Genomic DNA, 21,151 nt, shown 5'->3' with positions numbered 1-21,151 from the left:
AAATTATGATATAATATAATTAGTCAGTGCTTAGAAAGCCCATTTGGGAATATGTTAGATGTGTAATCACTACTTAGAACTGTGTGTCATTCTGGAATTTCTCACTTCTGTGGATACTCATTGTCAGTAGAAAAATCTCTGCACTCAAAGATCTTTTCAACCTATATTTCAATTTACTGAAATGGGGGAAGGAAAATCAGAGGGAACACCTGTAAATCATCTGTTTATTGACATAGAAAATTACACACACACGTGCATACACACAGAGAGCCCTACTGAATTCATTGGATTTGTTGTCAACTTTTTTTTTCTTTTTGAGACAAGGTCTTGCTCTGTTGTCCAGGCTAGAGTGCAGTGGTATTATCATAGCTCACTGCAACCTCAAACTCCTGGGCTCAAGCTATCCTTCTGTCTCAGGCTCCCTGGTAGCTGTGACTATAGGAGCATACCATCACATCCAGCTAATTTTTCAATTTTTGGAGAGATGAGTTCTCACTATGTTGTCTAGGCTGGTCTCAAACTCCTGACCTCAAGCAATCCTCCCACCTCAGCCTCCCAAAGTGCTAGTATTACATGAGCCACCACGCCCGGCCTGTTGTCAACTTTTTTCAATTATTTCTATACTGATTAGATCAACTATTGAGCAGGTTCAATCATCAAAACACCTGGAAACAACGAATCAGCTGTATCTTACATGTAGAATACACGCTGGTTTGCATTAGAGTTAGGCCCAAGTAAGGTAGGAATGTGTGTTTATAGATGCTCTGGGTCAATTTGAAGTAGACTGTCCCCTGGGCCCACTTGGGCTGCACATGAACTTGTGAATGTTTCATGATTTAATGGTGCAACATTTCCTCCAGAGAAAACAAGACCCAGAGAACAGGAGCAAAACAGTATTCAGTGTAAGCTCATGGCAGTGCAGTAATTGCAATCCCATTAACTTCAGAGCTCCTGATCTTATTAAACAGCAAAGCTACCCACTTTTTTAATGAAAAATTCAGAAATTCAGTATTGAGAACAGGAAATATTCTCGAGGTGGCTACAAAAAATATAGAATTTATAAATAGGGTAATATAGGGATCATAGTAACCATTTAAATTTAATTAAGCAAAAGTGTGAGGGCAATTACATTAACAAGGTTTACCTCATTCTTTCCCTTTTTGTCCTTTAATTAAAATTGCTATGAGGCAAGAAAATGGATAGAAGAGCTTTATTCCTATTCCCTCTGGGTATGACCGTTCATCCAATGTGAGTGTGAACAGTATTCCTGCTACATACACATGTAGTTCAATTCTGAGTTACGCAGGAAATAGGTGTCGAACAAGTACCATGTCGTCTAAGACTGGAATAGAGGGAAAGGAATAGATAAAAAAAAAATCGAGGGAAAAGAAACAGAAATGAACATCTGTTAACTTTATTTATGTATAAAAGAATATGTAGATACACAAAAATTCAGAATGCAATTAATAGCCTTATAAATGCCCTTGTCACAATTCTGTAGAAGATGGTTCAAGACACAGAAAGGGGTGAGATAAGATTGAAGACTGGGCCAGGTGCCAAGGCTCACGCCTGTAATCCTAGCACTCTGGCAGACTGAGGCAAGAAGATTGCTTCAGAGCAGGAGTTTGAGACCAGCTTGAGCAAAAGCGAGACCCCGTCTCTACCAAAAATAGAAAAAATTAGTCAGGTGTGGTGGCACGCACCTGTAGTCCCAGCTACTCAGGAGGCTCAGGTAGGAGTAATCGCTTGAGCCCAGGAGCTTGGGGTTGCAGTGAGCTATGATAGCGCCACTGCACTCTACCCAGGGTGACAGAGCGAGACCTTGTCTCAAAAAAAAAAGAAAGAAAGACTGAAGACTGAGAGACAAAAGGGTATCAAAAACAATTGTGGAGGGTTTAATGAGATTGTGTATAAAACAGCTGTCACTTTTTCACTTCCCAACCATTTTGAGATGGCATGAAAAGTGCCACGTGTGAGAAGCCCGATATTTTTCATTTGAACAAATCAACAAACACATTTGATGAACTCTTTAGAGTGAGTCTGTGGATATCTCCAAGGACATTAATTTTCCAAATTATCCCACTGCTTTTCATGTTTGGAATTACAGCGCCAGGCTCAGTGTACTTCCTCCCCTTATCCTCCCTCCCTCTGCCCCAGACACGACACGTGCACACACACACACACACACACACACACACACACACACACAGAGTGTTCCATGCTTATGCTGTCCTCTTTTACTCTTCAGGTCCATTCTGAGCTGGAGTACAGGTGAAGCGGACAGAGACCTTTGCAGAATCTCCTCTTTCCTCTTTGTAGTAACTTAATCCAACACTGTTTTCTGCAACTTTTTCTAGGATCCCTGTGAATTTGTTTTTCTGCCAGATACCCTTATGTTCCACAGGCATTTTGTAATGCTTTTTTAAGGAAAAAGAAAGTGAAGCCATGATTATTATCAAAGTCTTCACCAAGGCAAGGGAAACAAATTAGTGCTACTTCTGTGCCAGAGGAGAGATTTCTGCCAACCTTGGAAGTGTCTCCTGACTTACGACTGTAAGCATGGAGCAGATATGAAATGAATTTTTCCACAAGAAATTTACAAACTATAGTCAACTTTAATATCATTCCTATTTAGCATAGCAGTAAACAAGTCACCTCCAACAAAGGTAAAGCTCTCTGGAATACATAGGACAGCCCAGACCTTTGGTTCTGGCACGTAGCTAAGTGAAACCAGGACTGTGGTGATTTGGCAGTAGAATGGAACGCTGAGGTCCCTGATGAGGACACCCAGATGATACGGAACACTTCTTAGTTGAAGTTCTGCTGAATTAAATGTGGCTTGAATTCACAGATGCACAGGATTTATACTCCTCTTCGATAGATTTATTGCCTAAGGATCTGGCACCAGAACATGAAGAAAAATGGGAAATGGGGCCAACTGTTGGAGGGAATTTTAAGACACGAAGGACTTGATTCTTGCAAGGACTTGATTCTAACATTCTGTCTGAAGCAAGTATCCAAATGGATTTCTACCCTCCAAACGCCTTCATTTCAATCAAGAAAACTAATCCACTTTGGGAAGAAACTGTGTCAGTTAGAACAATAGCAGAGCATTTGAATGGAGGAAAAAAGGTTGATTCTGAAGATGCAAAACAAAATGGAGCACAGCCAAAGGAACCCAAAGATAGCTGGTGAATCAGTGTGAGACATGCAGTTGAAAGGACGTAGGATCAGGCTGATCTGGGAGCTCTTGGAGCTCCCAGAAGAGTAGAGTAGGCAGTGAGGAGAGCATCTAAGGACAAGAGAAGAGTACAGGTGCCATTTTGTCGTTCAAGTATCCCGCTCTGCTGAGAAGGTCCCCAGCATGGCCCCTACTTTTCTCTGTTTCTGGAGGGTTTCTACCACCCAGAAATCCATTGTTATGGATCATCTAAAAATAAGAGTCAAAGGGAATGGGAAGGTGAAATATTATCAAATATCAAATGATTCAACTTCTTTTCAGAATTATGAAAAACATCCACAACCTGCCCTCATACAAGTGATCAAGGCACATTGCTCAAGGCACTATATGAGTGTTCTCCAGACACATTCAGAACTCATGTACAGACAGAGGGCTGGACTTGACCATGTGTAGGCAGAGGAATAGAAATTGACCAGGAATAGAGTTTTACAAGCAGCATTCGAACAAAGGAGAAAGGGGAAGGGAATTGGTAGCATGTACAGCCAAGCGATTATACAGATTGACCATAGAACAAAAGCCACAGAAGTTAGACTGGGAAGAGGGAGGGGTGTGAAGAAGTGGGAGAGGCAATGGAAGTTCTAGTAGGGTCACACAACTGTAAGAACCATAGATGTTATGCAATATACAAAGATGTCTAGATAATTCCACCCCTTAGCAAGCTGATCTTGATAGCAGATTTACCGACAGCCAAGGTATTAAGATGATAAATGCGAGAGAAGTAGCACAGAATATGTTCTATTCAAGTTAAGAAGAGGAGGATTTCACCTTTGACTAGGATGACCCAGGAGGGTTTAAGGAGGGGGTGGTGGGTAAATCAGGCCTTGAAGGATGAGTAGGATTTTAATCAGTCTGTGGGAAACATGGCACAAAGTGAGGAAAAAGCACAAGCACAAACAGAAAAGCAAAAATGGTCAATATTTCTTGTATTAATAGTAACAGTGAAAAAACAAACCTTAATATTTATTGAGAGGACCATTCATTGCAAACAGGGTAGGTAGGCTATTAATAATGATGGATCTTTAAAGAAAAATACCAGGATAATTTCCCTGGGGAAAGAAAGACCTTGTCTTAGTCTGTTTGCTTGCTATAAAAGAATACCTGAGGCTGAGTAATTTATAAAGAATAGAGGTTTATGTGGCTCACAGTTCTGCGGGCTGTACAAGAAGCATGGTGCCAGCATCTGCTTCTGGTGAGGGCTCCAGGCTGCTTCCAGCCCTGGCAGAGGGTGGAGGGGAACCAGCATGGGGAGCTCCCATGGCGAGAGAGGGGGCAAGAGATGGGGAGAAGATGCCTTTTCAACAACCAGCTCTTAAGAGAACTCTTGTGGGAACTCAGAGCGAGAACTCACCATTACCTCGAGGACAGCAAAAGGCCATTCATGAGCGTTCCGCCCCACGACCCAGACACCTCCCAGGGAACCCCACCTCCAACATTGGGGATCACATGTCAACATGAGATTTAGAGGACAGACATCTCCAGACTATAGCAGACTGCAACATAAAATAAAGTCATGCTTCCAGAATGCAATGTTTCCTAGGAGTGGGAAAACAAAGTGCCAAATATTATTCCCAAGAAATAAATGCTCTTTGTGGTCTATCTTGCCCCTACACACACACACACACACACACACACACACACACATCCACCTCTCCTCCTGAATTCAGTCTCATTTACTTAATTCTCCTCTGTGGAAATGGTCAGTTACATACAAAGAGAAACAATGTATGTACCTTTCATTCTCAAACTCTGGAAGAAAACATTTGGAACCAACTAAACTTAGATGAGATTAAAAAGACTTTAATTACTATTAATACTTTTTAAAATAGTAGATATACTCTCACCACACAGACTCAGTTTATAATTCTTTCTGAAAACGAGCTGCACATATACACTGTAATCATTTTTTTCTAAATCTGATTCTGTTTCTATTAAAATTTTAACGGAAAATAGCATTTCATGTTACTTTGGTTCTCAATCAGAGAACCTCTAGAAAAGGGAGGAGGAGGAGGAGGAGGAGGAAGAGGAAGAAGAAGAAGAAGAGGGAAGAGGGAAGAGGGGAGAAGGAAGAAGGAAGAAGGAATCACCCTCTCTTTCTCCAGCTCTAAATGGTTAAGGAAACCTGCCAGTATATACGCTCCCTCCTTTTTTTCACAAGCATTTCCTACTTCCATCAGAACATTTAGAGACAGCAAGAAGAGCTAGATTTTTCCATGTGAGGCTTTAATAATACAGTACTTTGTATTTACAGATCATATATCCTTGGTACTTGATAGCTCATTATCATTTTAAATTTATAAACCAGTAAATGAAAGCACAAGGTTTAGAAGCAACTCTTTTCCTGCCCAACAGTAGGTTATTAATGCCAGAATTAGAATTCCTAACTACTGACACATGTGGCCCTACAACTAAAGCTCATCCTCATAATATAAAATGAAGTGTCCAGTAAGTAACACAGCAATTATCAAATAGCCCATTTATTTAAGATAATTTTAAGAACCATCAAGCTTTAACCATATAAATAGCCATTTTAAACCTTATAGGCCTACATTAACATGAATATAGATTAAGGTATCATTCAACCAAAACTAATACTATGAATTGATAAATATATACATATGTAATCAAATAAGTTACACAAAGTAGAATATATTTCAATCAAAAAGTCAGCAAATAAACCAACATACTAAAAAACGTGAACTAACTGCTTTAAAAAAATTTTCACTAACGTGCGATAATCCTGAAAGCGACGGATGACACTGGTCAGACTATTCCATGTGTCATTAAGTCTCTCTTTTTTGGAAATAAAAACATCTATTGTCTGCTGATTCAATTAGGAAGGGAAGGTATCCAGTTCTCTTAACAGCACTAGCTGTGGTTTAAATCCCGATGTCTTTAACACTCAGATGTCTGGGAGATTCTGTAAAATCTGTCTCAAGGAAGCACAGGCTACCACGTGAACATCTGAAGGGAGATTAGCAAGTGACTGAATCAGCTTCTTGACTATTGTCTTCAAACACTGGTGGGCAGCATTCAAGTCTCTGTCAAACTGCTGTCCTTCAATCTGTAGAGCCAAATGACTGCAGATGTTTCTAAATTCAACACTGTCCTGAAAGGAACAGCAAACACAAACAAGACATTAGACAGATTATGGGGCACATTTGTGGTGCCTTGCCCATCCCCTTCTTTTCTGGTGACAGTGCCCCGATTTTCCTCTCAGAGAACTACCCTCCTCCATTCTCAGCCTATGTAATCGGACCAAAGCTGATCCTAACTCCAGGGGCGAGGCCAGTCACTCCTCGGCCGGGTGGACTGGTCAGGGATGGGCAGATGCCAAGGCCAATAAGCCACAGTCCCAGGTTACCTGCTAGACAAGCTGTAAAGAGGATCTGCTATCTTCTCTAACTGAGGCTGTTGGAAAATACCTTGCCACCCATAAGGGCAGAGTTCAAATAACAATGAAGCCAACACAAAAGAAAGTAGAACCAAAAGATTAAAAGAGACTGACTCTAATTACACTTTCTGAGCATGTGAATCTGTCCATACTTGAGCAACCCCACGATTTTTCAGCTGAGTCAATAAATATCCTCTTTTACTTAAGCCAACTGGAGTTGAGTTTCTGTTACTTGTTCCTAAAAGAGCTATGACAAATATACAAATAGCCTCTGTTTCTATTATTCAACACTCACTGGGTTCAAGATTCTGTTCAAATTCTGTTCCAGTACAGAATTTGTTATTTGATGGACATGGACTAGAAATTCCCAAAGCAAATTTAGAAAGAACAGTTCCCAAGTAGTTTAAAAGAATGAAGTAATTTCATAGATTTTTAATCTCCAAACATTTTACATTCTAAAATCCATTGCAAATAAATAGCATATTGAAATCGTTCCCCATTAGTGATAATGGTGACTACGTGATCTATTTTCAATATAGGGAAATGACTTTCCCTGGACTTCTAGTTCTGGCAACACAGCACACTTAGTTTCCCCAAAACCCTTTGCTACTGAATTCCTAGAATTCTAAATAAAACAGAACAAACATTCTTTCTGAGCTTGCAAGAAAGTAAGGGAAATCTTTTAAGAGCCAGGAAAAAACACACGCACATACATTATTTTAGCTGCCTACCAGTATCATCAAGAAAAGAAAGTTAGTCTCTCTTGATCTGGGTTTGGGGTGGGGAGTAAAGCTGCCCCTGACACTGGGTACCGGTGGACATGCATTACACAGTCCTTTAAGTTTGAAGTTGTCCTCTATGTCATATACATGTTCTGGGAACACGCATGCTAAGAAATTAACTTAAAATTTGCCATGAACACATGGCAAAAGAAAACAAAAACCTATTCCCGGGAAACATGTCTATAGCCCACGTCCCACAATAGTATTCCTAAAAACCCTCTGTTGAAGGTGAACTCAAAATATTAATAAATTCAAAATATAATCCATCATGATATAGCAGACACAATGTGGGACGGGATTAAGCTCCAAGAATTTCTAATGGAGAATATAAAATATGTTTAAAATGATGAAAGATATAAAAGAAGGAATCAAAAAAAGCTTTAAGAAAAAAACAGGCTTAAAAAGAACCAAATCCACTTCTAATGAAAACTATAGTGAAAATCAAAAACTCACTGGGTGACTTTTTTTTTATTTTTTGTATGTTTATTGGCCATTTATGTCTATAAATTGTCTATAAATTGTCTCTTCCTGTCTTTTGTCCATACATCTGAGTTGTCCGTTTCATCTATATTTTGTAAGAACTCTTTGTATATTTTCCCCTTAGACATTTATTTTTTGACTTTATGATACATTGTCACAGAGTAGTTTTTCACTTCTCTGATGTCAAATTTATCACTCTTTCTTTCTCTTTTTTTCTCCTCTTCTGTCTCCTAATCTATACCCATCTGTACAGATGCAGAGGGAAAATGTTCAACAAGTGCCAACACAGGCTATCTCTAGGCAGGTCTAGGTTGACTGGGGGCTCATATCTTTCTACTTTTCTATATGGCCTAATTTTTTTTTTTTTTTTTTGTAAAATAAAGAGCATGTATCACTTGGCCTGGATTTCCAACAAAATGCTTATGAGAAAACATCTCCCAACAAATAAAACAAATGTCCATTTATTTCAATTCAGCAATGGCAGCAGGACCACCACATGAGACAGGTGCTGAGATAGAACCATAAATAGGTTGTAAGCCCTGCACTCAAGGATTCCCAAGCTACCGTGCTTCTGGGTTTTATGTTTTGTTTTTTTTTTTTTCTCTTTAAAGCATTCTTGCCTCCTTACCTTTGTGTGTTGCTCCTTTCTGCTCAGAATGTGTCAAGGGGTTACTCGGATGATCTGTCCCATAGCTTATGGGGTAACCTGTATTGCTGAAGCATATTGCTTGGGAATGGAAAAGTGGGGGAGAAAAACCACTCTGTACTACTTCCCCAAGATCCACATCAAGGGAAGTTGTCTGCTTGCTTTATAGAAGTAATCCAACTCGAAGTACAAAATGGAAGGATCAAAGAAAACATGCAAAAAGCAATTCAAAATAGAAAGAATCACTGAAACACGTGCTGACGTGTGCCTATTAGCCAGTCTGCAAAGGCATTCATCACCCAAAGAAGATGAAAATGCTTTTAAAAATATAGTTGTGGGCCCAAAATCTGAAGTCAATTTCACGTTTACTATAAAGAATCAAAGGAGGCACCGTTTGGGGAAATTACACATACAATAAAATTCAACTGCTGGGCTGTACTGGTCCCTGAGGCCCTGGGCAAACTTCAGATCTCTGGTGAGTTTGCGAAGTCTCTTTATTTTACTATTCTAGTACAGTATATCCTTTTTATCCTTTCTCAAATATATTAACAGTCAAAGAAAACAAATTAATAGGAATAGGCTTTCCATGGGACTCTCAAGCCAAGAGAGGGAAAAATAAAACAGGTGATTTCTTCTCTTCCTTGCTAGGAGGTCTGAAGGCCAACTCTGGATCCAATGATCAGTACCTCCGGCCAGACGTGTGCTGATACTGCCGTGGAAGGTGGCTGTCACACGTCACAGCGTCAAGGCAACAGCCTATGAATTGGCTCCTGGGCTTTCACCAGAAACTCACACGATCAATACTGGCGATGATTTCACTTGGGGTGCTTTCCATTCAATGACAGAGCAGATCCTCCCAGTGCCTTCTATTTAGCAAATCCCAGAGGCTCCCAGAAATGATGTAATATCCCACACAATGCTTTGTGCACTTTGCCAGAATTATTAGAACTATATGGCTGAGCAATCGAAAAGCAGGTTTTGGAACTTCTAAAGCCTTCTATAATTTCAGACTCTGGATATGAAATGTATTGATTGCTATAGAGTCTAAATTGATGGCCAGCATTTACATTTTAAAGTGAGTTGAGATACTCTCTACTGGGATATTGGCCTCGGCCTGTTTAACTCAGTTAATGAATTAGTTAAATTTCTTTAAAATGTGTATCAAGTCTCCACTGCATGACCTACTGTGCTGGATAAAAAGCAATAAGACATGGTACCTAATCTCTAAAGAGTTTATAACCTAGTAGAAGGAATGAGACACAGAGATTATCTATCTAAATGTCCACTGAAATATGATTAGGGCTATGGTAAAAACACACAACAAAACCCAGTCCTGTGGAAGAATAGACATTTATACACTCATAATTTAAGCAGAGCACAGGGTTCATATAAAGCTCATTCTGATGTGCGAATCCTTTCTATAGCCTGCCAGATGTGTTATTGTCCAAAATTCATTTGGACACACCAGAGAAACTCATGTGCTTAGGAGGCAATCCGTTCAAGGAGGTAGCTCTAGTTTTTAGAACATTTTTTTTTCTTAAATTTTAGCTTAAATCTACTCTACGGTAGGCAGAATAATGGCCTCCCAAAGACATTCACATCCTAATTTCCAGAATCTATGCGTGTGTAACCCTACATGGCAAAAGGGACTTTGCAGATGTCAGTTAGGATGTGCAGCCCTCCAGAGTTACAAAGACCCTGGGGTTCAGACAGAGCTCATTCCTTCGAGAGCACTTGACTTGCCATCAGAGCTCTGGTTCTGCACCTCTGACAGGCCGTCCTTGGACAAGCCCCTTTATCTATGGAACAATCAATTTTCTCATTTGTAAAATGGAAACAATAATAGCTACCACATGGAGAGGTTGCAAAGGTCAAATTAGCTCATGGATATGAAAGCTCTTTGTCTCTGTAAAGCACTCCTTTACATCTAAGGTTATAAATAAAGAATTCTGCTAGATGCTGGGAGGTCAGTAAGGAGAGGATGGGAGGGGAGAGGAGGGGAGAGAAGAAAAGAAAAGAAAAAAATCTGCCCTGTAGAAACTTAGAATCGAATTGGCGAGGTGTCACACAGAGTAAGATTTAAGTTCAGAAAGAATTCTCGAATCCATCAGCGTGCCTTTGCAGAAGTGACTGGAGGCTTAGAAGAGGCATCAGAGCAGCGACAGGTGGGAAGAACTATATTAGATCCTACAAAATAGGTGGTGTTGGGAAAAGCAATATTTGACTCACAGGGAAAAGAGGTGGCCCCTATAATTAGAATGAATAACACAAGCCAAGGTCTGGAGTCAAGAAGGAGGTGGGACAGCAGGAAGGGAAAGACTAGTCTGAAAATAACAAGAGTTTTGTGTTACATACCAAAATAAGAGATTGTGTGGAAAGCCTTGAATGCCAGAGTAAAGTCCCTGGACACATCCAGTCACGGGAGTAACATGGCAAACCAGCTGTTAAGAACACTGGCCTGGCCTGCCAGCCTAGCACCTTCTAGGCACCAGACTGCAAGCTCGGCTCCTTCTACACTTGTCTCACTCCGTGCTCACAACAATGATAGGTGAAAAGAAAAGCGGCTTTGGGAGAGTAAATGACATACCTAAGTTGCACAGCAAGTCAGTGGCAGAGCTGGAACTAACCTCTCTCCTTCAGAACACCAGTGTTCATCAGAGTCCTGCCCCAAATAGAAACGGGGCCAGGTGCAGTAACGAGACAAGCCTGGGGGCAAGAGTTACAGAGCTGTGGATGCTACAGTGGGGTGAACAAGCCGGAGAGGCACTCAACTAGCTTTGGGGATGGAACAAAATGTCTACAAATTCGTTTCTTCCTTGGCCAACTTCATGCTATTTTTCTTAAGGTTGAGTGAGTGTTGAGTGTTACAAAGCCCAAATAGATTATGACCGAATCCAAACTGAAGACTGGCCTGCTGGCCCATCTCCCTTCCCTGCGGCATAATTGAGAGGGCTTGGCTATTTGAAAGATATTCAAGGCATGGAACCTTCTACACCCCATGTAAAGCCAACCCCCAGCTAATCAGAGACCTCCCAGCTGGAGCTCTCCCTTTCTCAGCTCTGTTCTCTCCTACCCAGTATAAGGAAGGTCAGTAAAACTTGCCACACTTGTACTTTTCTGCGTTCTGTATTGTGCATTTATTAGGAATGTGCACATCTGGAATCTCTGAACAAGTGAAAATGCACCTGCAAAGTCCAAAAAGAAAAGTTAAGCCCTTTTTTTTTAGCTTCTTACTGAAAATAAACTCTCCCATCAAACTGAAAGTTTGAAGACAAAAAGAATCTAGCACCAGGAGTTCATTTCAAAGCTTGTTTTCTGAAACTAACAGCAATGCATAATAAAGTCAAAAATACAATATAACTTACTAGGCTCTAAAATGCAGATAACATAACATTTAAACAATCCACAGGGTTTTTTTTTTCCTTACCATGTCGCCTTGGAAATTCACTTCTAGATCTATGTTAACTATAAATCAGTTCATATTCACTTAACCACTGGCTTTAAATAAGTTGGCTGTTTTCCAAACTGTCACGTCTTGAGCTATATTCTCTTGCACTGGCCTCTATAAGCTTGTTTCCTCCCACATTTTCCCCTCCAACTCTCCCTGAAGGCCTCATGTTCTCTACAAAGAGCATGAAAGAAAGGGGGAAGGGGAAGAGAAGAAAACGAGAGAAAAGAAGAGAAAGAGAAAGAAAGAGAGAGAGAGAAAGAAACAAAGAAAAAAGGAAGAAAGAAAGAAAGAGAAAGAAAGAGGAAGGAAGGAAGGGAGGGAAAGAAGGAAGGAAGGAAGGAGAAAGAAAGAAAAAGAAAGAAGAAAGGAAGGAAGGAAGGAGAAAGGAAGGAAGGAAGGAAGGAAGAAAGAAAGAAAGAAAGAAAGAGGAAGGAAGGAAGAAAGGAGAAAGAAAGAAAGAAAAAGAAAGGAGAAAGGAAGGAAGGAAGAAGAAAGAAAGGAAGGAAGGAAGGAAGGAAGAAAGAAAGAAAGAAAGAAAGAAAGAAAGAAAGAAAGAAAGAGAAAGAAGAAAACAAGTTAGCTTTTCCCCAGTTTTCTGTGACGGGGCCTGACCCTAATAAACATCTGCCTGGCCAGCAGACTGATCTCCACTAAAGTCACCCACTGCTGGGCCGGACAAAGGAACATAAACCCCTTCCTCAGATCCATCTGGATCCTTCATACTGGATGTGTACCTAAAATGGGAATGTTGTTTCTGCTTTAGGGGGATGTTGCAAAGAACATACTATCATGAACTACAAATTGCCCCAACTTCACTTGGTTCATCAACATCTGGCTTTGAACTACAAATTCGCAGGACCCAGAGCAGCCACCAGTTGCCTGAACCTAAGGTCAGTCTCAAACAGATATGTAACTATGTATTAATAAAACACCCAATGAAGAATGAAAGTATTTGCCAGTCACCATAAAATGTCTATCGTCCACAGGAAATTAAACATTTTACTTGTGGTGTACCCAGTGTAAATGCCCACAAATAACTAAGGTTCCTTATGCATTTGCTTTGGGTACAGCACCATTTTCAGTTGAAAAGTCCAGTGAAAAGCACTTTTGTGCCAGGGACAAGCACTTGATTCAGGGACATTCACAAGGCAAACCCCAAAATTATAAAACAAAACATTGTAGCATTTCCACCAAGATGTCAAACAAACATAAGTAGTTTGGTTTTAGGGACTTTTCTACAATGTCTTTCCCAAAATTTTCATTTCAGAAAGCTATTATGTCCTGATTTTCATATCATTCATATTATAAGGAATTACAAAGCTGTAAATAAGCTACTTCTAGAGCAGTCGCCATATCCGTGGGTAGAGGGAGGGAATAACAGAAATTCTGTGTCTAGTCACTGGGCCTTTTTCTAACATACAAGCACAATTTTGTCCCGTATAAAGAGCAAACCCCTGGCAAGGACTACTGATGGTATAACCATGAGCGTTTATTTCTTCAACAGTAAGTCAGTAATTTTTGAAGACACTATTCTCAAATTTGCAGAAGCTGGCTTCACTAACTATTGTTAATGGGGAGAAAAAGCACTCATCATCAATGTCTTCCTTGGAGCAACCCAATATTCACACTTGCAGTTTGCAATGACGATGAAGCCAAAGCCAACAGTTTTATGACTGTTGCTCTTGCTCTGTTGAATGAGAAAACCAGCAAGGACTATCGAACGTGGTGGAATAATTGGTACCACAATGATCTAACTGAAACGGCGAGCTCACAGGCAAGTTTAATCTGCAACAGCAAGAAAGCTCTTTTGCCTCCGAAAGTTGGCTTCAGCCATAGTTTCCATGAAACCTGCTTCAGAAACAGAACTCTTGGAAACTATAAATGTTTTTAATTCCCAAAGGAAGAGAGACAACATTCGATCAGAATAACTTCATGATTGGCTTGGCTAATGGTCCCTGTGTGAATTGGTCATTTTCAGAAGTTTAAAAAATCCTAGACTGGCTTCCTTCTGGTGTCCTGCACATTTCTCTGCTCCCTTTGGGTGGAAATGTCTAATGCATTCTAACTAGTGTTACTAATTTGATAATGACTTCTTAAGTTCATCCCGTGTCACTATGCAAGGTGGGCATCACAGGAGGAGGGGCACAGTGTTTCTGTCCCTTCCAAAATTCATGTTGAAGCCCTAACCCTCAGTGTGACTATATTGGAACCTAGGGTCTTTAGAGAGGTCATTTAGGTGAAATGAGGTCATAGGGTAAGGCCCTCATCCTATAGGATCGGTATTCTTATCAGAAGAGACACCAGAGGCATACAGAGTTCTCTCTTTCTGCCCATACCACTCACTAAGGAAAGGCCATGTGAGGACACAGCAAGAAGGCGGCTGTCTGCAAGCAAGAAAGAGAGCCCTCATTAGAAACTGAATTTGTGGGCACCTTGATCTTGGACTTCCCGATTCCAGAACAGTGAGAAAATAAAGATCTGTTCTTTAAGCCACCCAGAACAGAATTGTGGTATTTTGTTACGGCTGCTGAGCTGACTGATACACACAGTCTATGATGTGACTGTTGCAGCCCAAGCAATGTACAGTGCACAGCATGTGCAACACGACCCTGTCTACCATGTCTTCTCACGTACATTATTTCAGCACGATGTTCCTCATAGCTCTGTGAGCTAGTGCTGTGATGTTGCAGAATGAGTCAGATAAAACCCATCACTTCCTAGCGGCAGGGCCTTGAGCAAGGGCCTCAATTTCTCTGAGCCTCAGTTTCCTCCTATAATAAATGTTTATCAAGTTGGTCAACTCCATTCTCTGCACCAAATCTAACAAGACTCAGTAGTGTTAAGCCTTTTTCATCCACCACGAAGAAACTCATTTCATGGTTTTTTTGCATGTGTTTGCTAATTTCTAAATGTTCAAAAGGAATAATTAAGTGTTGGTTTCTTTAATTGAAGAGTAAAATACTAGAAAAATGTCTGTTATTATTGTGGTAAAGGTTTTCTCTGCCTCCATGCCTGAAAATTTCACTTCCTTAACCCTCAAGTGTTTTGCTCAACTCCATGGTGACACTTCTAGATCTGTCACTGGGCGTGGGGCTAAAGCTGACCTCTGGACAGCAGAAGCTTCCTGGATGTCTCTTTGGGTCATTCTAACTCTGCTTTTGTCAACAGTCCCAGAAAAGTAAACAGAGAGTTCATGGATCAGATTAATATCAAGAATGGAACTCACAAAAATAATAGTCAGTAAGAAATCATGAGGCATCAACCCGTTAATAGTAATAAATAGTAATAATTACAATAATGACAGTAATTCAAATAGATGGAGACTAAGACTTTCAACACATTATCTCAGTAACTCTTTAGGTTAGATCCCACTATCCCCATTTTACAAGTGAAGAAACTGAGGCACAGGAAAGCTAAATATTAATAATTTTCCCAAGGCAAATTATTGGCAAGAAATAGCAGAGTAGGTTTGAAATGCTCCATGGGATTGATAATTATGCGGTGTCGTCTCTGCTGCAGAGTCCCTGATGCTTGTCAGGGACTCTGATGAGCTTTTAGTTCAGGTGGCTCTCTCTCCTATCCTCTTGGGCAAGTAACACCACCAAAGAGACCTGATGTTGGGGAGGTTTCCAGATACTTCTAAGTGATATGCAAGCGTGATTTCCATTAGCAGAAATCCTCCTGAAACCATTCTGTTGGATAAAACCAATCTGCATGGTCTTAATTTAAAAATATAGAAAACACCCTTCCAAACTGTTTGAATTAACACTAGGATTAACGAAGCCAAGTCTGCATAACCAGCCCCCAGAAAGACAGAATGCTGTCTCCTCAAGTCTAAGTGCTATGTAATCAATAATCTGCAAAGCAAACAGAGATATAACCTGTTCTCCAAACAGCAAACAAGCAAAATTCCAAGAGGCTGGGAAGGGGGCAAATCATGTGGAGAAACTGCTCCCTGCTTCTCCCCTTCTGAAAGCACTGGCTGTTCTCAGGGGCCCTTAAACTCATTACCTGCCTGCAAGTGCATAGCAGATGCCAGTAGCATGAAATGAGCTCTGGATGCTTCTACAAAGTGGCAGCCACACATCCGAATGTCCACAAAGTTTGCACATGACAAGGAAGGAAAGGGGGAGGGGGGTAGCTGAGGGAAGCTTTTAGCAGGTTTGTGGATCGAGAGGATCGGCAAAGAGAAGGGAGTAGAAAATATAAGGAGAGAGGAGGGAATCGATAGAAAAAGGTTCAGGACAAGTGAAAGACGTGCTCCAGTGCTTAAGACAAAGAATTTACAAGGGGGGAGATGAGCAGCATTTATTTATTAGAGATTAAGAATGAAGATGAGTGGAAATGTGATTTTTTTTTTTTTTTTAATGTAGAGAGGAAGATATCTGTGTCAGATGGCCTCGATTCTCTCAGAAAAGGAATGAGAGGGTTCAGGTGTGGTTGAAGAAAGATTGAGGAGTGTGGAAAATGTTTAGGACCAAAAGTCAATCAGGAAGGGCTAAAAGGATTGCCAAGCAGAAATGACAGCAGCACTAAGCTAGAAGGGCATGATTTGTGGCAGACTGGCCTCCACAGCAGAGGACACTGCCACTGAGCTGGGTCAGGCCCTCAGACCTGACTTTCAAACTGAAACCTATCCTTCTGTGATCTCTCCAGGCTTCTGTGATTTATCTACCCTTTGCTTGCAAGATAATCCAAGGTCCTCACAGTGACACACAGGCCTTTCCCAATCTGGCCCCCACTTAAGTCTCTAGCATCATTCTTTGCCTCCTGCCATATTGAACTGACTGCAGTTCCCCCAGAGCCCCAGGCCCTTTCAATGCTTCTGGACCTCGGATCACAGGATTCCCCTTTAACATTTTTTCTTTTGAATGTCTGGAGAGCAATATTCATTTTTCAAAAGGTTGCCTCCTCCAGGAAGCCTTCCAGGATCACCTTAAGGCAAAACCGATCACTCAGTCTCTCCTTTTGACAGCCTATCTGTTCTGCCCTGTAGATGCTTACTAACATCACATGGCACTTCATAGCTCATCAATTCTACAATGCACTTTTTTTCACATTTTAAAAATCCCTGAAGTTAGCAAGGCAGGTGCCTGTAGTCCCAGCTACTCTGGAGGCTGAGGGAGGAAGGAGAGCCCAGGAGTTTGAAGTTGCAATGTACTGTGATTACATGTGAGAACAGCCATTGCAATCCAACGTGGGCAACATAGCAAGACCCTGTTTCTTTAAAAAAAAAAAAAATCCCTGAAATTAGGATGTAACGTATAATGAATAGTGTATCATAGTTTAATTCACAGGATTTTAAAAAATTTCTTGGTGGTACCAAAAAAAAAAAAAAATCCCAAAAGGTACATCCTATGAATACATTGGAGAGCAGTTGGTGAAATTGAGCTTCCTTCTGTAACTTTCGTGTAGAAGCGCTTCTCATCCTGGTTCCCCACCTCCATTTGGCAATGTCTGGAGACATTTTTGGTCCTATCAACTTGGGGCAGGGAGCATGCTGCTGGCACCTAGCGGGCAGAGGCTGGGGACATGGTTCCACATCCTATAATACACAGGACACCCCCAACAGCAAAGAATTAGCCAGGCCACGGTGTTGCTAGTGCAGAGCTTGAGAAATCCTGGCGTAGAGAAACAATACTGCTTTGGGTGTATAATATGTATTATCATGTTTGATTTTAAATAACTGTTTTACAGTGTACAGTGCACCTCGACATACAGCAACTTTTTGCAAACCTTGGTTTGTACAGCAGGAATAGCAACTCTTGAGAAGCGCCTTAAGCTTTTCTCATCAGCCCTCCCTAACTCCCTTCTGCTAGACTCCCAAGGGGAATAAAGCAATGCTCCTGGTCAAAATGTGAAAGCCAGAAGGTCGCAAAGAGATTTGTGACCTTAAACCAATTAGGTTGGTTAATGGCAAGGCCAGGACTGAAATCCAGACGCCCAGATTTCCTGGACCCTACTCAGCCTGGGAGGCAGCTGCTCTGTTCCCTGGCTAAACTGGCTAACACACTTTGGTACCTTAAGAGGAAATGCGCCCGCCGCATATGAGCTGGGTGACTTAGCAAGAGTTTAGTATGAGTATTCACGCTTCAACACCCGGGACCCACCCGGTTCTCAACCCACTTTATGAGAATTTAGGTTGACTCTATAAGGCCCCTGAGCTCTAAGGGGAATTGGATTTATGCAAAAAGAATTGTGATTCATGCATGTGAAGGCACTTTAAATAAATGTAGATGATTTCATCATACAAAAGGCAGAGGGGACTCTGGGGGCAGGGTTATTAATTTGGAAGGGCGTGGGGGGAGCTGTCCTCCATCCCTAGAAGCTGCACGTGTGGAAAAGGCCTTCGGCTAGCGCAGGAAGCTGATTTATGTGAGAGGGAAGGGAGTTCCAGAGCAAGGTTTTCGCAAGGCCCCCCTGCGTCTGGGCTCTGCAGTCAGGCAACCCCCCCAGGTGGGTCTGGAAGAGTCCCCAGAGTGTCACCTGGCCCCCTCCTTATCCCCTCAGAGCTAAATCACAGTGGGCAGCTGCTCTCCGATCCTGTGGCCCCACAGATCTCCATCCTGGCCCGGCAGCCCCGCCCTGCGGGGGGACCCCGCGCGCCACAGGGGCTGGCGGGGGGCGGACTCACCTTCAGGTGGATGGGAAAGGAACGCTCCTGCTGGAGGGGCCCCAGCAGCGTCTGCTCCACGCTGACCAGCTCCGAGGTCGAGTCCACCACGCGCGCCAGCGCGCTGCGCATCGCCATCCGGGCCAGGGTGCAGGGCCCGCGGTCCCGGGGAAAGGGCAGCAGCTCCGCGCCCCCCTCGGCGCCCCGCACCACCTCCACTTCAGGGCAGCTGGCCCGCGCCCCGGCACCCCCATTCCTGCCCCCCACACCCCCGCGCCCCTCCTCGCGCCCCGGCCCAGGCCGAGCCCGCAGCGGGCCTGAGCGACGGGCTGGGACGGCCAACACGTGATCCGCGTCCCGCGGGCTCGCAGGGGTGCCCGGACCATCCCCCCAGCCCCACTCCTGCTGCAGTAGCTGCAGGGTCTGCAGAGCTACCATTTGGTGGCTGATGGAGGCCACTAAGGGCGCGGGGCTGGCCATGGCCTCCGCCCGCTGCTCGGCGTGCTCGGAGTGCAGGTGGAGCGGTGCGAGAGAGGCGGGGGCGCCGGGGGTCGCCAGGGTCACATTTTTTAACCCGCGGCTCCGCGGCCACGGAATCTCTCAGCCTGTGCGGCCGGCCCCGCCCCGGCCCTCAATCAGTGGCCTACGATGGCCCCTGCCCTGGCTCGGAAAGTCGGAATCGGCTTGTTCTGACCCGGGGGCTGCCTGAAGCGCTCCTCGGTGTGCACTTGAAAATAAGCCAAATGCTGAGCGCTGCTTCTTCCTCCTCTCTAGGGCTTTGATGGGGAAACGTGCTGCTTTGTGCGGACGCATCAATCAGCAGGGATACCCCGCCCCCATCTACTTCGAGGGATGCCTGCCAATGACCACTTAGGCCCTGGAGCTGGGGATGTGAAAGACCCACCCGGGGGGTGAAAGTGCAAAGAGCCTTAGAAAAACTCACAAAAGGAAGACTGTGCCAGATTCTCCTGTCCCGCCCCCTTCCCAACCCTAGGGGAATTTTCGGAAATTTCCTGGGGCAGCCTTCAAGGCCTTGCATCCCCCAAACAAAACTAGAAGGACTTGTCTCAAAGTTCTGCTCTTCTCCGCTTTGTTCCACGCCCCGTGTGCACCGAGGGCCTAGCCACTGAAGTGGCATCAGCGTGTCGGGCGCGGCCTGCCCCTGATGCCCAGGCCTGGCACTGCCCACGTGAGAAGCCCGAATGGTTTTGTGTGAAACTCCCAAAGGACTTAGGCAGCACGGTTAAAGCTAAATCCTTTCATGAGCCATGAACCCAGGGACAGCTGTACAAATAGTTACTGGTTTTAATTAAACCTAACATGGCTACTTTCCAAACTTAGAAAAAAAAAAACTGGGACTGGCAATATTATGCTTTGATAGATTGGGAACCATTGGGATGGGATCAGACTTAAGAAAACAGACATTTGAGAGGAATAGTATGGAGGTCTGTCCCAGAGTAGTATTATTTCTGCTTTCTGTCTGCAAGGAAAACCCTTAGCTAATCCCATGGCCCAGTAAAGCAGGAGTAATGGTGCAAGCCCATGAGAGACAGGTGAGCCCCGGCAGACCCCGAGGATGGGATTTCATTCTTCCTTTAGAAGCAAGACTCCACCCTTGGTGCTGTGGAGTAAGATCTGGACAGACCTTTGAGTGGAAAAGCCACTCCAGTGAGTCTGTTAGAACAGAAGGATGATCATGAGAGAGATGGAGAGGGATGTAGGGTCCTTTAAGGTTTCTATAACTCCGGGACAGTATGACCCCATATAATCCTCCCAACTCTCCAGCAAAGGTTCCTTCTTGTTCTCTTCTCACTGTTTTCTTCGCCTATGAAAACAAACCTGAAGGCCAAGGTAAAGAAAACCTTTCTTAAACAAAAACGAGCATGTTCACACTAATTATAACTAAGTAAAAATGCATGTCTGTGCATTGACAGAGGGGAAATTACTTTGGAGGGAAGCAAATAGTTTAATGTTGATTAGATTCTCTTGCCATGAACTTACTTGCATTCATAATAAAAAATAGAGAAATTTTTCTCTTGTTTTTTAATCCTCAAATGTTGAAGTGCATTAGGTTCAGCAGAAACTAACCAGAAATAGCAAAAACTAACCCGTGATTTTCACAGAGCATTTCAGATCTCCAGGGCTGCTCCTCTTTCCAGATACACAGGAAACCCAGTTTCATGGGCTAACCCTTCCACTATCAAATGGCTGACTGAAAAACTTTCTTGACAGATGGAATTCCAGCCAACGGCAGAATTGAAATCACTAGACACAGCCTGACCTGAGGCCCCACTGTTCCACAGACCAGGCTGACTCAGAGCTGTGAGACCAACTGAACCTCAGGAGGTACGAGAGAAGGGGCCAGAAAACCTTGAGTCCCGAGGGATGGTATATGCTGCTTTAAATAGCAGCCTACTTTTTCTAGTATCCTTAGGGAGCACTGGATCATCCAGCAACTCGATGCTTTGTCTTGGCCGTGGGTCACACTGTCCTTTGCTATGATCTTGAAATGGCTTATGTTTCAAAGCCATTTTCATAGGCTGTTGA

General features: G+C 42.9%; 1 protein-coding gene across 1 annotated transcript; it reads right to left on the bottom strand.

Annotated features, from left to right (window-relative positions):
• Positions 1-5,725: 5,725 nt before the first annotated feature.
• DLEU7 (deleted in lymphocytic leukemia, 7) lies at positions 5,726-19,378 on the bottom strand. The gene is made up of 2 exons (XM_012648876.1): positions 18,626-19,378; positions 5,726-6,347 (listed from the first exon to the last, which is right to left on the bottom strand). Exons 1-2 carry the CDS (start codon positions 19,082-19,084, stop codon positions 6,141-6,143), a joined length of 666 nt encoding a protein of 221 aa, XP_012504330.1. The 5' UTR covers positions 19,085-19,378; the 3' UTR covers positions 5,726-6,140.
• Positions 19,379-21,151: the final 1,773 nt, after the last annotated feature.

The sequence above is a fragment of the Propithecus coquereli genome, unplaced genomic scaffold, assembly GCF_000956105.1.
Source record: "Propithecus coquereli isolate 6110/MARCELLA unplaced genomic scaffold, Pcoq_1.0 Scaffold11, whole genome shotgun sequence".
Lineage (NCBI taxonomy): Eukaryota > Metazoa > Chordata > Mammalia > Primates > Indriidae > Propithecus > Propithecus coquereli.
This window is presented reverse-complemented; position numbering and strand designations above follow the sequence as displayed.